Consider the following 15,781-nt stretch of genomic DNA (forward strand, 5'->3'; position numbering starts at 1 on the left):
TTCGGCCCCTTCCTGCCGCCCGCCCGGGCCGGCACCGCCTCCTTCCCTGCGCCGCCTCCCGCCCTGCGCCGCCTCCTTCCCTGCGCCGCCTCCCTCCCACCGCCGCCTCCCTCCCGGCGCCGCCTCCCTCCCGGCGCCGCCTCCTTCCCGGCGCCGCCTCCCGCCCTGCGCCGCCTCCTTCCCTGCGCCGCCTCCTTCCCTGCGCCGCCTCCTTCCCTGCGCCGCCTCCTTCCCTGCGCCGCCTCCTTCCCTGCGCCGCTTCCTTCCCTGCGCCGCCTCCCTCCCGGCGCCGCCTCCCTCCCGGCGCCGCCTCCCTCCCTGCGCCGCCTCCCGCCCTGCACCGCCTCCCGCCCTGCGCCGCCTCCCTCCCGGCGCCGCCTCCCGCCCTGCGCCGCCTCCTTCCCTGCGCCGCCTCCTTCCCTGCGCCGCCTCCCTGCGCCGCCTCCCGCCCTGCGCCGCCTCCTTCCCACCGCCGCCTCCTTCCCTGCGCCGCCTCCCTGCGCCGCCTCCCGCCCTGCGCCACCTCCTTCCCTGCACCTCCCTGCGCCGCCTCCCGCCCTCCGCCTCCCTGCGCCGCCATGTGGGGCCGGCGGCGGCAGCGGCCTGGGCCCAGCGGCGTGGAGGAGCTGCGAGCCCGGCGCAGGGAGCGGGAGGCAGGTCCGCGGCGGGAGCGGGAGCGGGAGGAGGGGAGAGGGAAGCGGGGAGAGGGGAGGGGAGCAGGAGCCGGGAGGGAGGAACTGGAGTCGGAGAGGGGAGTGGGGAGAGGGGAGAGAGAAGCAGGGAAAAGGCAGCGGGGAGAGGGGAGGGGGCCGGGGCTGGGGGTGCTGGGGCCGGTTTGGGACCCCCCCATTGCCGCCAGCTCTGCCCCACAGCGGGACCCAAACAGGGACCCGGCACTGCCTGGCGTCGGCGGGAACGGGGAGTGGGTGGCATCAGTGGGTACGCGGGCTGGGTGGCATGTAAGGGGACATGGGATGGATGGCATCAGTGGGTACATGGGCTGGGTGGCATCCGAGGGGACATGGGATGGATGGCATCAGTGGGTACATGGGCTGGGTGGCATCCAAGGGGACATGGGATGGATGGCATCAGTGGGTACATGGGCTGGGTGGCATCCGAGGGGACATGGCATGGATGGCATCAGTGGGTACATGGGCTGGGTGGCATCCGAGGGGACATGGCATGGATGGCATCAGTGGGTACATGGGCTGGGTGGCATCCGAGGGGACATGGGATGGATGGCATCAGTGGGTACATGGGCTGGGTGGCATCTGAGGGGACATGGGATGGATGGCATCAGTGGGTACATGGGCTGGGTGGCATCCGAGGGGACATGGGATGGATGGCATCAGTGGGTACATGGGCTGGGTGGCATCCAAGGGGACATGGGATGGATGGCATCAGTGGGTACACGGGCTGGGTGGCATCCAAGGGGACATGGGATGGATGGCATCCAAGGGGACATGGGCTGGGTGGCATCTAAGGGGACATGGGATGGATGGCATCAGTGGGTACATGGGCTGGGTGGCATCCAAGGGGACATGGGATGGATGGCATCAGTGGGTACATGGGCTGGGTGGCATCTAAGGGGACATGGGATGGATGGCATCAGTGGGTACGCGGGCTGGGTGGCATCCGAGGGGATATGGGATGGATGGCATCAGTGGGTACATGGGCTGGGTGGCATCCAAGGGGATATGGGATGGATGGTATCAGTGGGTACACGGGCTGGGTGGCATCCAAGGGGATATGGGATGGATGGCATCAGTGGGTACACAGGCTGAGTGGCATCGGAGGGGACATGGGATGGATGGCATCAGTGGGTACATGGGCTGGGTGGCATCCAAGGGGACATGGGATGGATGGCATCAGTGGGTACATGGGCTGGGTGGCATCCGAGGGGACATGGCATGGATGGCATCAGTGGGTACATGGGCTGGGTGGCATCCGAGGGGACATGGGATGGATGGTATCAGTGGGTACATGGGCTGGGTGGCATCCAAGGGGCCATGGGACCAAGTGCCTCCCATGTATTCCCTGCCCGCTCAGGCAAGGTGGGCACAGCCTTTACTCGTGCCCTGGGTGCTGCCTGTCCTCACCCATCCTCTGCAGTTTGGGTTTTCCAAGGCCGTGCCAGTATCAAACCAGCCTTGGAGCCCTCCCGTGGTGCCATGCAAGTGCCCACACCCCTGCCCTGCTGTCACCCCTTCGCCCAGCCCTGGCTTCGCACCTCAGGCACACCCTGTGCTGTGCCAGGGCTGAGACCCAGGCAGCAGGCACAGGGCTTGGGCGGTCCCCGCAGCCAGCCGAGCCCCGGGGGCTGTGCCCCGGGCACCCCCGGCCCGCAGCTGGCAGCTTGGAGGCTGTTTGGCCGTGCCTGGCACTGGCTGCGCCTCGGGGCCCACAGCGGCTGGCGCCGGGCACGGGGCGGTGGCAATGGGGGGCAGCTGCGGGTGGTCACTAGGGCTGTGCCCGGGGCTCAGCCTGTACCAGGTCCCTTGGGCACTTCCATGAGCTGGGCAAGAGGACCCAGGCAGCCTGGGGCAGCCTGCAGAGGACACCAGGCTGGGTGGGAGCTGCTCTGCTGGAGGGGAGGAGGCTGCAGAGGGACCTGGGCAGGCTGCGGGCATGGGCTGAGGGCAGAGGGGTGAGGCTCAGCAGTGCCAGGGGCTGGGACCCACCCTTGGGGCACAACAACCCCAGGGAGGCTCCAGGCTAGGGGCAGAGTGGCTGGAAAGTGCCCAGCAGAAAAGGCCGTGGGGGTGCTGGGTGCCAGCAGCTGAAGGTGAGCCAAGGATGTGCCCAGGTGGGCAAGAAGGGCAGCAGCAGCCTGGGCTGGAGCAGCAGTGGTGTGGGCAGCAAAGGAACTGGCAGTTGCTGGCCGTTGGCACAAGCCAGGCTATTAGGTGGCCTGGAGCTGTGCCTCCAGCGCTGACACTGAGCCGTGCCCGCAGCCCTTACAGGGACCTGTGCCCGCAGCGCTGACACTGAGCTGTGCCTGCAGCACTGCCAGGGAACTGTGCTCACAGGGCTGACACTGAGCCGTGCCCGCAGCCCTTACAGGGACCCATGCCCGTAGCACTGACGCTGAGCTGTGCCCGCAGCCCTTACAGGGAGCTGTGCCTGCAGCGCTGACACTGAGCTGTGCCCACAGCCCTTACAGGGAGCTGTGCCCGCAGCCCTTACAGGGAGCCGTGCCCGCAGCGCTGCCAGGGAGCCATGCCTGCAGCGCTGATGCTGAGCTGTGCCCGCAGCCCTTACAGGGAGCTGTGCCTGCAGCGCTGATGCTGAGCTGTGCCCACAGCCCTTACAGGGACCCATGCCCATAGCACTGACGCTGAGCTGTGCCCACAGCCCTTACAGGGAGCTGTGCCCGCAGCGCTGACGCTGAGCTGTGCCCGCAGCCCTTACAGGGAGCTGTGCCTGCAGCGCTGACGCTGAGCTGTGCCCGCAGTGCTGATGCTGAGCTGTGCCCGCAGCCCTTACAGGGAGCTGTGCCCGCAGCGCTGATGCTGAGCTGTGCCCGCAGCCCTTACAGGGAGCTGTGCCCGCAGCGCTGATGCTGAGCCATGCCCGAAGCGCTGCCAGGGAGCTGTGCCCGCAGCGCTGCCAAGGAGCCGTGCCCGCAGCCCTTACAGGGAGCTGTGCCTGCAGTGCTGCCAAGGAGCCGTGCCCACAGCGCTGACGCTGAGCTGTGCCCGCAGCCCTGCGCAAGGCACGGCGGCAGCAGCAGCTGGTCAGCAAGCGGCACCTGTGGGAGGGCACCGCGGAGGAGGACGGCCAGGGCGGCGCAGAGCCTGTGGGCGACTCTCTCCCGGAGGATGAGGTGAGGCCCAGGATCTGCTCCCTCGTGGTGGGGGCCCCTGGGGTGTGCCCCAGCCTGAGGTGCGTGGGTGGGGGTGGGCTTGGGAGTGGCACCAAAAGCAGCGTGGGCAGAGGTGGGCAGTGCGGATCCTGCCCCTCTGCCCTGCTCTGGTCAGACCTCACCTGCAGGGCTGGGTCCTGCTGTGGACCTCAACACAAGAGGGCCATGGAGCTGCTGGAGAGGGGCCAGAGGAGGCCGCCAAGAGCTGGGGAAGCTCTGCTGTGGGCACAGGCTGGGGCGGGGCTGTGCAGCCTGGAGAGCAGAGGGCTCCGGGCAGAGCTCAGGGCTGCATGCCAGGGCCTGGAGGGGACCTGCATGGGAAGGGACTGTTCAGGACTGTTGTGGAGTGACAGGCCGAGGGCAGTGGTTTGGAACTGGAGCAGGAACTGGTTGGGCATCAGGAGGAAGCTGTGCACAGTGAGGGTGGGGAGAGCCTGGCACAGGCTGCCCAGGGCTGTGCTCGAGGCCATCCCTGCAGACATCCAGGCTCAGCCTGGATGTGTCCCTGGGCAGCCTGCCCTGGGTGGGTCTGTCCCTGTGCCTGCAGGGGCTTGGCCCAGGTGCCCTTGGAGGGTCCCTCCCAACTCCATACCTCCTGCGCCTGAGTCTCTGCTTGACCTTCGCTGTCTTCTCATCCTCTCAGGTGCTGGAGCTGCTCAGAGGCCTGCAGAGGGGCTCGGAGGACAGGAGCAGCTCCCTGTGCCGCCTGCGCCAGGCTCTGCGCCACAAGGAGACCCAGCAGACGTTTGTCAGGTCGGCACAGCTCTGCCCCTGCCTCGCGGCGTGCCCGGCGCTGGGCTGGCAGAGGTGGCAGCGCTGCCGTGTCCCCGCAGGCTGGAGGGCAGCGTCCGGAGCCTGGTGGGGCTGCTGACCAGCAGCCTGGGGGAGCTGCAGCTGGGCGCTGCCCGCTGCCTGCATGAGCTGTCCTGCGGCCAGCCGCCCGTGCCCGAGGCCTGCCTGCCAGCCACCCCCTACCTCCTCACCTACCTGGCAGGGCACAGCCTGGAGCTGACGGTGAGACCCCCGCTGGCACCTGCCAGACCTTTGGCACCCAGGGATCCCTTGGGAGCTGTTGGCTCCTGACCTAGCGTGGCTCACAGAGCGGGGCTGGTGGGGAGGGCACCTCGGAAAGACTCCAGTCCAGCTTCCCCCTGGAGCAGGATTGTGCCCGGGGCTAGCCCAGGGCAGGGAGGCTTTGTCTGGCCAGGTGTGGGAGACCAGACAGAACCCCAGCAGGAAGGGGCCTCTGGGGATCATCCTGCCCAGCCCTCTGCCAAAGCAGGGCACCCACAGCAGTGTGCCGGGGACCACAGTGGCCAGGGGGGGTTGGGATGCCTGCAGAGAAGGAGGCTCCACAACCTCTCTGGGCAGCCTGTGCCAGGGCTCCAGCTCCTTGGAAAGGAGTACAGAGAGTGCCTTCACCATGCCCCATCCCAACCCAGCAGGAGCTTGGTTCTGTCCTCTTGGTGTCTCCAGAGAAGGAGGCTCCAAAACCAATCTTGGGCAGCCTCTTCCAGGCCTCCACCACCTTCTTGGAGGGGAATATGGAGGCTGAGCCCCGCCCCAACCCAGCAGGAGCTTGGTTCCATCCTGTTGCTGTCTCCTCCCAGGCAGCAAATAGCCCCAGCCCCTGCAGGCCAGGCAGAAGCTCCTGGCCCAGCCCAGGCTGCAGTGCTTGGCTCACCCCATCGGGGCTGGGCTCCTCTGCTTCAGCCCCAGGCTCCATGCTGGGGAGCAGAGGCTGCAGGCTGTGCCAGCTGGACTTGGAGCTGGCCTCTTGATGCAGGCTGGGCCCAGGTGGACTGCAGTGTCCATGTGGTGGGTGAAGGAGAAACACAGGGTGCAGGTTAGGAGGTCCTGAAGGTGCTGGAAGAGAAAGCAGCAGGGGCAGGGCCAGGCACTGGGCCAGAACTTGGTGAAGCCAGCAGTGGTCCAGGCTGGGGGGAGCCAACAGCTCCATGTTGCTCAGAGAAGCAGACAGGATCCAGCCTCAGGAGCAAGCTGGGCACAGCCCCAAGGTGATGGTCACCTTTGAATGGCACATGGCCAGTCTTGGGGGGCTACTGGGGAGCCCAAGGGGACTCAGGGCAATGCCAGAGCAAGAGCACAGAGCTTGAGACACCCAAAAGTGGAAGTGAGCAGAGCCCAGCCTGGGCCAGACAGCAGAGGGACGAGTTGGAGATGGCACAGCTGCAGAGCCCAACAGTGTCCACCTGTGCTCGCCACCTGGGGACAGCTGTGCCCTGCTCAGGGGCACCTGAGCCCCTTGATGGCCTGCAGGCACCTAGAGGCTGCTGGCTGCCAGGCAAGGGCAGGGCAGCTGAGCTGCTGCCGGGCTGTGTTCCAGGAGCTGTGCTTGTACACGCTGGGGAACCTGGCAGTGGAGAGCCAGGCAGTGAGGAGGCAGCTCCTGCGCCAGGGCATCATCCCCGTGCTGGCTTCCTGCATCCAGGTGAGTGAGGCAGCTCAGCCCTGCCACTGCCCTGCCCCAGCACAGGTCACCTCTGCCTGTGCCCTTCAGACTGGCTGGCTGCTCAGCTGGCACCCTCTGCAGGGGCTGAGGGCATCTCCTGGGCGCCCCTGCTCTGCAGAGCTGAGTGCTCAGAGCAGTGCTGCTGCTGCTGCGTTTGGGCTCCTGGGTCCCTTCAGCTGCAGCCCACGGGAGCCACAGAACCACAGAAAGGGTTGGGTTGGGTTGGAGCAGACCTTGAAGATGGAATCCAAGCATCTGCCCAACCCCACCATGGCCCAGTCACGTCCCCAGGTGCCATGGCCACACCTTCCAGCACAGCCCTGCGCAGCCCTGAAGGGCAGGGAACTGTTCCTCATGGCCAACCTAAACCTGCCCAGGGGCAACCTGAGGCCCTTTCCTCTTGTCCTGTCACTTATGGCACTACCTGGGAGCAGAGCCCAACCCCCACCTGGCTGCAGCCTCCTCTCAGGGAGCTGCAGAGAGCAGTGAGGTCTCCCTCGGCCTCCTCCACCCTCCCCCCCCAGCTCCCTCAGCTGCTCCTCCTCAGCCCTGTTCTCCAGACCCTGCCCCAGCTCTGGTGCCCTTCTTTGGGCCTGCTCCAGCCTTTCAGTGTCCTTTTGGGAGTGAGTGGCCTAAAACAGAACCCAGCACTCAAGCTGTGGCCTCCCCAGTGCCCAGCCCAGGGGCACAATCCCTGCCCTGCTCCTGCTGCCCACACCACTGCTGCTCCAGGCCAGGATGAGGCCACCTGGGCACACTGCAGGCACCCAGCACACTACGAGAGCATGGGGAGGGAAAACAGCTCAGCCTTGGCAGCTCTCTGTGCCCCCTGCTGTGCCCCATCGAGCATGGGGAGGCTACAGTGCTCAGCTCTTTGCTTTGGTGGCACAGAGGCTGTGCCCTGCAGCTGGCACCTGGGTTCCTCTGGGCTCTGTCACAGGGAGTTAGCTCTGCTGTGTGTGCTCTCAGGGCTCAGCTCTGCTGTGTGTGCTCTCAGGGCTCAGCTCTGCTGTGTGTGCTGGCAGGGCTCAGCTCTGCTGTGTGCTCTCAGGGCTCAGCTTTGCTGTGTGCTGGCAGGGCTCAGCTCTGCTGTGTGTGCTCTCAGGGCTCAGCTCTGCTGTGTGTGCTCTCAGGGCTCAGCTCTGCTGTGTGCTCTCAGGGCTCAGCTCTGCTGTGTGTGCTCTCAGGGCTCAGCTCTGCTGTGTGTGCTCTCAGGGCTCAGCTCTGCTGTGTGCTCTCAGGGCTCAGCTCTGCTGTGTGTGCTCTCAGGGCTCAGCTCTGCTGTGTGTGTTCTCAGGGCTCAGCTCTGCTGTGTGCTGGCAGGGCTCAGCTCTGCTGTGTGCTGGCAGGGCTCAGCTCTGCTGTGTGTGCTGGCAGGGCTCAGCTCTGCTGTGTGTGCTCTCAGGGCTCAGCTCTGCTGTGTGCTGGCAGGGCTCAGCTCTGCTGTGTGCTGGCAGGGCTCAGCTTTGCTGTGTGTGCTCTCAGGGCTCAGCTCTGCTGTGTGCTCTCAGGGCTCAGCTCTGCTGTGTGTGCTCTCAGGGCTCAGCTTTGCTGTGTGCTGGCAGGGCTCAGCTCTGCTGTGTGCTGGCAGGGCTCAGCTCTGCTGTGTGTGCTGGCAGGGCTCAGCTCTGCTGTGTGTGCTCTCAGGGCTCAGCTTTGCTGTGTGCTGGCAGGGCTCAGCTCTGCTGTGTGTGCTGGCAGGGCTCAGCTCTGCTCTCTCTCTCTCTGGTTGCAGTCCCCCCACGAGGCAGTGCTGGAAGGTCTGGGCTATGTCCTCTCGCAGCTGCTCCAAGCTGAGGAAGCTCCCACAGAGATCATTCCGTGAGTCCAGGCCTCTGAGCCTGTCCCAGGATGGGCCCTGGGGCCCAGCGTGGTCTTGGCATGCCAGGGGCACTGAAGGTCTGAGCAGGGTCCTGCCAGAGCTGGGCAGGCTGGCAGGGACAGGCTGCCCCTGCTCCTCCTGTGAAGGACAAGCTGAGTGTGACAGCCCCAAAGCCTGACCCCAGCCAAGGTGTCCTCAGTGTCCCCAGGCCCTGCCCTGGGCATGTCGAGCTTGTGCTGGGCCTGAGAGGTGCCTGAGGCTGCAGCTGCCGGAGGAGAGCTTCTGCCAGGGAGGATTCTGGCGCCTGTGGCCTCCATCACAGGGCAGAGCAGCTCCCTGCGTGGTGCCCAGGCCTTGTGCCCGCTGTGCCCACACTGACTCTGCTCTTCCCCCAGGCTGGTGCTGAGCTCTGGGCTGCCCCAGCAGATGCTGCTCCTGCTGCAGGGGGGGCTGGGGGCCGGCACTGCGGTGGAGCTTGCCTGGTGCCTGCACTACATCACCTGCAGGTAACTGCCTGCTGCTCCTGGGGCAGCCACACAGCCCTCCTGGGGCCCTCTCCTGTGTCCCCGTGCCCCTCTGGCACCCAGCTCCTGCAGGCTGCGGGACTGGCACTGTCCCTTCCACTGCTCCCCCGGGGAGGCTGCTCCTGCTCCTCTGGGCGCTCCCCACTCACCTCCCCAGGCCTGGCCTTGTCTCCTGCACCTCTCAAGTTGGACTCCCTGAGCCCTGAGCCTTCCAGGGTTGGCCCACTGACACCTGCCCAGGCTGGCTACTGGGAACCAGCTCTGCTGCCTTGCTGTGGCTGCTCCAGTGCCAGCTCCTTCAGCAGCCCCACCAGAAGGGTCTCTGTGGGCACTGTTCCCAGCCCCAGATGATGCCAGCAGAACAGGCCCCGTGGGGTCTCAGCACACTGCTGCCAGTTTGCAGGCCTTGCTGTTGGCATTTCCCTCTCTGAGCACCAAGGGCACAGTGGCTGGGGCTGGGCACCAGTGGTGTCCTGCAGGGCTCAGCGCTGGGTCAGCCTGGTCAGAGCTTTTATCAAGCACCTGCATGTGGGGAGAGCCTGGGGCAGCCTGCAGAGGACACCAGGCTGGGTGGGAGCTGCTCTGCTGGAGGGGAGGAGGCTGCAGAGGGACCTGGGCAGGCTGCGGGCATGGGCTGAGGGCAGTGGGGTGAGGTTCAGCAGTGCCAGGGGCTGGGTCCTGCCCTTGGGGCACAACAACCCCAGGAAGGCTCCAGGCTGGGGGCAGAGTGGCTGGAAAGTGCCCAGCAGAAAAGGCCCTGGGAGCAGGTTGATCGATGGCAGCAGAAGATGAGCCAGGGTGGGCAAGAAGGGCAGCAGCAGCCTGGGCTGGAGCAGCAGTGGTGTGGGCAGCAGGAGCAGGGCAGGGACTGTGCCCCTGGGCTGGGCACTGGGGAAGCCACAGCTTGAGTGCTGGGATCAGCTTTGGGCTCCTCACTCCCAGAAGGACACTGAGGAGCTGGAGCAGGTCCAGAGAAGGGCAGCAGAGCTGGGGCAGGGTCTGCAGAGCAGGGCTGGGGAGGGGCAGCTGAGGGAGCTGGGGGGGTTGGTGTGGAGCAGAGGCTGAGGGCAGAGCTCATTGCTCTCTGCAGCTCCCTGAGGGGAGGCTGCAGCCGGGTGGGGGTTGGGCTCTGCTCCCTAGGAGCCAGTGGCAGGAGGAAAGGGAATGACCTTAAGTTGCCCCAGGGGGGGTTTAGGTTGGGCATGACAGGAAACTTCTTCTCTGGAAGGGTTCTCAAGCCTCGGTGCAGGCTGCCCAGGGAGGTGGCTCCCTGCCCGGCCCCGGAGGTGTTGGCAGGGGGCAGAGCTGTGGTGCTGGGGCCATGGCTCAGCCCCAGCCCGGGCAGATGAGGGAATGCTTGGGCTGGATGCTGCTGGAGGCCTGTCCCAACCCAGTCCCTTCTGCTGTGCCCTTGGCAGCCACACAGCCAACAGGGAGCTGCTGGCGCTGGGCGCTCTGCCTGCCCTCACCGAGCTGCTGCTGCAGCTGGCAGCTGACATCCCCCCGGAGCCGCCCGACGGCCTGGAGCTGGTAGGACACGGGCAGGGCACTGGGGGGCTGGGTCCTGCCCAGGGGCTGGGTGTGGCTGTGGGGCTGGGGTCCTGCCCAGGGGCTGGGTGTGGCTGTGGGGCTGGGCCCTGCCCAGGGGCTGGGCATGGCTGTGGGGCTGGGTCCTGCCCAGGGGCTGGGTGCGGCTGTGGGGCTGGGGACCTGCCCAGGGGCTGGATGTGGCTTTAGGGCTGGGGTCCTGCCCAGGGGCTGGGCGTGGCTGTGGGGCTGGGTCCCGCCCAGGGGCTGGGTGTGGCTGTGGGGCTGGGGTCCTGCCCAGGGGCTGGGCGTGGCTGTGGGGCTGGGTCCCGCCCAGGGGCTGGGTGTGGCTGTGGGGCTGGGGACCTGCCCAGGGGCTGGATGTGGCTTTAGGGCTGGGGTCCTGCCCAGGGGCTGGGCGTGGCTGTGGGGCTGGGTCCCACCCAGGGGGTGGGCGTGGCTGTGGGGCTGGGTCCTGCCCAGGGGCTGGGTCCTGCCCAGGGGGTGGGCGTGGCTGTGGGGCTGGGTCCTGCCCAGGGGCTGGGTGTGGCTGTGGGGCTGGGGTCCTGCCCAGGGGCTGGGCGTGGCTGTGGGGCTGGGTCCCGCCCAGGGGGTGGGCATGGCTGTGGGGCTGGGTCCCGCCCAGGGGCTGGGTGTGGCTGTGGGGCCGGGTCCCGCCCAGGGGGTGGGCGTGGCTGTGGGGCTGGGTCCCGCCCAGGGGGTGGGTGTGGCTGTGGGGCTGGGGACCTGCCCAGGGGCTGGGTGTGGCTTTAGATCTGGGGTCTTGCCCAGGGGCTGGGTGTGGCTGTGGGGCTGGGTCCCGCCCAGGGGCTGGGCGTGGCTGCGGGGCCGGGTGCCAGCGTGGGGCGGGTCCCGCCGCGGGGCCGTGTGTGTGCCCGCAGCTGGTGTGCCCTGTGCTGCGCTGTCTCAGCAGCCTGCTGGCGGAGCCGAGCGGCGCCGAGGGCCAGCTCCGGGACCACCGCCTGCTCGTGGCCCTCTTCCTGCTGCTGCAGAGCCTCCTCCCGCAGCAGCCCTTCCTGGTGCAGGAGGGGCTCTGGCTGCTCAACAACCTCACCGGTGAGCCCTGCCCCCACTGCTGCCAGCCCTGCCCCCGCTGCTGCCAGCGCCTCGGCGGAGGCCTCCCTCACTCACCTGTGCCCTGCTCCCTCTCTGCCCTAGCTGAGGAGTCCTTCTTCTGCTCGGCTCTGCTGTCCCTGGACCTGCTGCCAGCCCTGCTGCAGCTGCTGCCCTGCTCCCAGATGGGCAGTGTGCTGGTGAGCCCTCACCCCCGGGCCCCGTGCCCCCTGGGTGCCACCTGCAGGGCACCACCGCTGGGGCTGGCTGTGGGCAGGTCTGGGCTCGGGTTGCCGCCAGTGTGCCCCTGGAGGTGCTGGGTGTGTGCTGCCCATGGCCGTGGGCTTGTCCTGGCAGCAGAGAGGTGCCAAGGCAGAATTCCCCTGGGGCCAGCTCTGGCACCACTGGCAGTGGGCACGGGGAGGCTGCTGCCACCCTCCTGTGTCAGCCACGAAGCTCTGGGGAGTCAGAGAAGGGTTTGGGTGGGAAGGGGCCTCGAGGGGCTCAGCAGGCAGCAGGGACAGAAGCGTTGGGGCTGGAGCAGACCTCTCGGCTCACGGAGCCCAACGCTTGCCCAGCACTGCCAGGGCACCCCCAACCCATGGCCCTCAGCACCGCAGGCAAAGCCTCCAGGCGTGGGGGCTGCAGCACTGCCCTGGGCAGCCTGGGCCCGGCCTGGACCACCCTCAGGGCAGGAAATTGTTCCTCAGGTCCAGCCTAAACCTGCCCTGGGGCAACCTAAGGCTGTTCCCTCCTGTCCCTTATCACCTGCGAGCAGAGCCCAACCCCCCCCGGCTGCAGCCTCCTCTCAGGGAGCTGCAGAGAGCAATGAGCTCTGCCCTCAGCCTCCTCTCCACACCAACCCCCACAGCTCCCTCAGCTGCCCCTCCCCAGCCCTGCTCTGCAGACCCTGCCCCAGCTCTGGTGCCCTTCTCTGGACCTGCTCCAGCTCCTCAGTGTCCTTCTGGGAGTCAGGAGTAAAAAGCTGATCCCAGCACTCAAGCTGTGGCCTCCCCAGTGCCCAGCTCAGGGGCACAATCCCTGCCCTGCTCCTGCTGCCCACACCACTGCTGCTCCAGCCCAGGCTGCTGCTGCCCTTCTTGCCCACCTGGGCACCTCCTGGCTCACCTTCAGGCAGCATCCTCCCCTCGATCAGCCTGCTCAGACCCTGCGCAAGCTGATCTGGGATGTTCCCAGCGTTCACCGAGGCCTCTCCTGGCATCTCCCTGCAGGTGCTGACTGTGCTCTGCAACGTGGCACACAAGGGCCCTGCCTACTGCCAGCAGCTCCACCAGCAGCAGCTCCTGCCCATGCTGCTGCCCACCCTGCTGCTGCCCGACCCTGGCGTGGTGGGGCAGTGCCTGGAGCTGCTGCACCTCCTCTTCCTGCACTGGCCAGAGGTAGGACCAAGGGGTGGCTGCTGCAGAGCCAAGCAGGAGCTCCTGGAGTGGCATGGGGGTGGTCAGCACCTCCCTAACCCTGCTCTCAGTCAGTGCCACTCCAGCCCTCCCAGCCACTGCAGGGGGCGCCTGGGTGCTGCCACGGCTGGAAGCATTTCCTGCCTCTCTAGGGAGCTCCTCACTGCTGAGGACTGGTCTGGGGGCTCGCTGAGGTTGTTACTGGAGTCTGAGGGTGTCATGGGGGCATTTTTAGGGCAGCTGTGCCCACTTCAGGGTCTGTCAATGCCCAGCCAGCAGTCAGCACAGCTGCACCTACCTTGGCATGGGGCTCTGGAGAAGACCTGTGCTGCCCAGTAGTGCTGTGGGCAGGCAGGCCCAGCTGTGGCAGCCAGCCAGCTGCCACCCTCTCCTCTCCCCAGGCTGCTGCCGACTTCGCCAGGCAAGACGGGCACCGGGCGCTGGAGCGGCACCAGGGCACCCCGGAGCTGCAGGAGCGGGCACGAGCGCTGCTGGGCGCCCTGGGGGCACCCCTGGCAGCCTTCAGCCCCTGACACCACCAGCTGCTCCTCTGCCCCTGGGCCACTCCACCTTCCCTCTGCCCTCCCCACTGTGCTCCACAGAGGAGCCAACCCCTGCGAGGGCTCCGAGTGTCAGCACTGGGCACGCTGCTCCTGCCCAGGCTGTGCTGCCCCCAGCACCACCCCGCAGAGCCTGGCACAGGGACAGAGCCACACTGCCAGCTGGGGGCTGCGGGAGCTGGGGAGGGGATGCGTGGCCCAGGGGGGAGCTGCTGCTGCCCTCCTCTGAGCTCTGAAGGCAGCGGCGAGGCCGAGGGCGGGTGGGCAGGGAAGCCTTTATGCCACCCCTCAGTTACAGACACAGGTTGGACATTAAAGCTCAGCGAGTCACAGCCTCAGCACGGCCATGGGCACCTCCTGCTCTTCAGCCCTTGCTCTTCATCACCTTCTCCAAGGCCTTGGCCACCTCCTCCACCGTCAGGTTGTTCAGGGACACACTCTTCTCCTTGCCAAACTCTGCAGGGAAGACCGGGGGGGGGGTGAGGGAGGTGCTCTTGGAGTCCTCTTCTGGTGCAAGGGACAAGCCAAAGCCCTGCTTGAGGCCCCCCCGAGCCCACAGCTCAGGCTGCCACCACCCCCCCCAGCCACACCTCCTGTTCTCTGCCCCCGAGTCCATAGAATGGGGTTTGGTTTGGAAGGGACCTCAGAGATCAGCCAGTGCCAACCTCCCTGCCGTGCCCAGGGGCACCTCCCACCAGCTCAGAGCCTCATCCAGCCTGGCACAGAGCATCTCCCTGGGCAAACCTGTGCCAGTGTCTCAGCACCTAAAGGAACCCAAAACATTTCCTGCCTTCTTTCATGCAGCCCCAAAATGGAAGGGACCTTAAAGGTCATCCAGTCCAACCCCACCCCACCCCCCCCCCCCGCAGCCAGCAGGGACATCTGCAACTACAGCAGGTTCCTCAGAGCCCAAACAACCTGCCCTGGAGTGATGCCAGGGATGGGGCAGCTCCCACCTGGCTGGAGAACCTGGGCCAGGCTCTCACCACCTCAAGGCTCTCTCCTGGCTTCTTTTAGGATGCCTTTATGGAGTGGAAGGCCACAACAAGGTCAACCCCAGCTCCCTGAGCCTGGCCTCACAGCAGAGGGCTTCCAGCCTCTCATCTTTGTTAGAACCACAGAATCCAGCAGGCTGGCAGAGAGCTCCAAGCTCCCCCAGCCCAGCCTAGCACCCAGCCCTGCCCAACCAACCAGCCCATGGCACTCAGTGCCCAGCCAGCCTTGGCTGCAACCCCTCCAGCCACGGCCACTCCACCACCTCCCTGGGCAGCCCATTCCAGTGCCAATCACTCTCTCTGCCAGGAGCTTCCTCCTCACAGCCAGCCCCAACCTGCCCTGCCACAGCTTCAGCCTGGGGCCCCTTCTGCTGCTGCTGCCTGCCTGGCACCAGAGCCCAACCCCACCTGGCTACAGCCTCCCTGCAGGCAGCTGCAGGCAGCAATCAGCTCTGCCCTGAGCCTCCTCTGCTGCAGGCTGCACCCCCCCAGCTCCCTCAGCCTCTCCTCACAGGGCTGTGCTCCAGGCCCCTCCCCAGCCTTGCTGCCCTTCTCTCAACACCTTCCAGCACCTCAGCAGCTCTCTGCAATGGAGGAGCCCAGAGCTGGACACAGCACTGCAGGGCTGGCCTGAGCAGTGCTGAGCACAGGGGCACAAGAACCTCCCTGCTCCTGCTGCCCACACTGCTCCTCAGCCAGCCCAGGATGCCCTTGGCTCTGCTGCCCACCTGGGCACTGCTGCCTCCTCTGCAGCTCCTCTCTGCCAGCACCCCCAGGGCCCTCTCTGCCTGGCACAACAACGAGGCAGAGGTCACCACCACCTGCCCAGGCAGCCTGGTGGCTTTCAGCCTGCTCCTGCCAGCACCCAGCTCCAACGGTGCCGCTCCTGCAGCAGCTCCTGGCCGGGGTCTGCTTGCTCCGCGGCGCAGCCCTGCAGGGCTGGGAGCTCACAGCCGCAACCTGCCCAACCTCCACCTCCTCCTCCTCCTCCTCCTCTCGCCGCCTGCCGCCGCTCCCGCAGCAGAACGCACAGCCCTGGAGCGGGTCCCTGCCCCCGCAGCGCTGCTCCCCTTCCGCCGCTGCCCCTCACGGGGGTCGCTGTCGCCTCCCAGCCCCCACCCTCCGCTCACCGTAGCGGGCCCAGAGCCTGGGCTGCACCCCGGAGCACTCCCGGACCAGCACGGGCAGGTCAGGGTTGGCCTTCTTCAGCGCCACGTAGCGCTGCTCGATGAACTCCCTGCGGGGAAGAGGCCGCTCAGGCCGGGCGGGCTCGGGGCAGCCTCAGCGCCCCGCGCCGCGCTGCAGCCCTGCCCGGCCCGGCCCGGCCCCGCTCACCTCACCCCGCGGCTGCCCGCGGAGCGCTGGCACAGGTGGATGCGGAGCTCCCGCAGGCCGCCCCCGATGCCCCTGACCGCAGCCGCCGCCATCTCCCCACCGCGGCTGACACAGGCACGGGGCCGCGGCTGCGCAGTTCGCCAATGGCAGAGCCGCCGGGACCAGCCTCCGCCAATCGCAGAGCCGCA

The 15,781-nt window shown here is 67.3% G+C and overlaps 2 protein-coding genes across 3 annotated transcripts; one reads left to right on the plus strand and one right to left on the minus strand.

Annotated features, from left to right (window-relative positions):
• The first annotated feature begins 543 nt into the window (after positions 1–543).
• On the plus strand, positions 544–13,421 carry TMCO6 (transmembrane and coiled-coil domains 6). 2 transcript variants are annotated; one of them, XM_064161374.1, is made up of 12 exons: positions 544–657; positions 3,705–3,826; positions 4,509–4,618; positions 4,699–4,879; positions 6,213–6,317; positions 8,074–8,159; positions 8,556–8,666; positions 10,103–10,214; positions 11,114–11,288; positions 11,391–11,485; positions 12,518–12,685; positions 13,105–13,421. In XM_064161374.1, the coding sequence occupies exons 1-12, from the start codon at positions 579–581 to the stop codon at positions 13,234–13,236; spliced, it is 1,476 nt and encodes a 491-aa protein (XP_064017444.1). In that variant the 5' UTR covers positions 544–578; the 3' UTR covers positions 13,237–13,421. The 2 variants fall into 2 exon arrangements, with proteins under 2 accessions (XP_064017444.1, XP_064017445.1); XM_064161375.1 differs by lacking the exon at positions 8,556–8,666.
• A 98-nt stretch (positions 13,422–13,519) lies between these two features.
• Positions 13,520–15,730, minus strand: NDUFA2 (NADH:ubiquinone oxidoreductase subunit A2). The gene is made up of 3 exons (XM_064161376.1): positions 15,594–15,730; positions 15,389–15,495; positions 13,520–13,719 (listed from the first exon to the last, which is right to left on the minus strand). Exons 1-3 carry the CDS (start codon positions 15,683–15,685, stop codon positions 13,628–13,630), a joined length of 291 nt encoding a protein of 96 aa, XP_064017446.1. The 5' UTR covers positions 15,686–15,730; the 3' UTR covers positions 13,520–13,627.
• Between the last annotated feature and the right edge of the window lie 51 nt (positions 15,731–15,781).

The sequence above is a fragment of the Pogoniulus pusillus genome, chromosome 22 (assembly GCF_015220805.1).
Source record: "Pogoniulus pusillus isolate bPogPus1 chromosome 22, bPogPus1.pri, whole genome shotgun sequence".
Classification (NCBI taxonomy): domain Eukaryota; kingdom Metazoa; phylum Chordata; class Aves; order Piciformes; family Lybiidae; genus Pogoniulus; species Pogoniulus pusillus.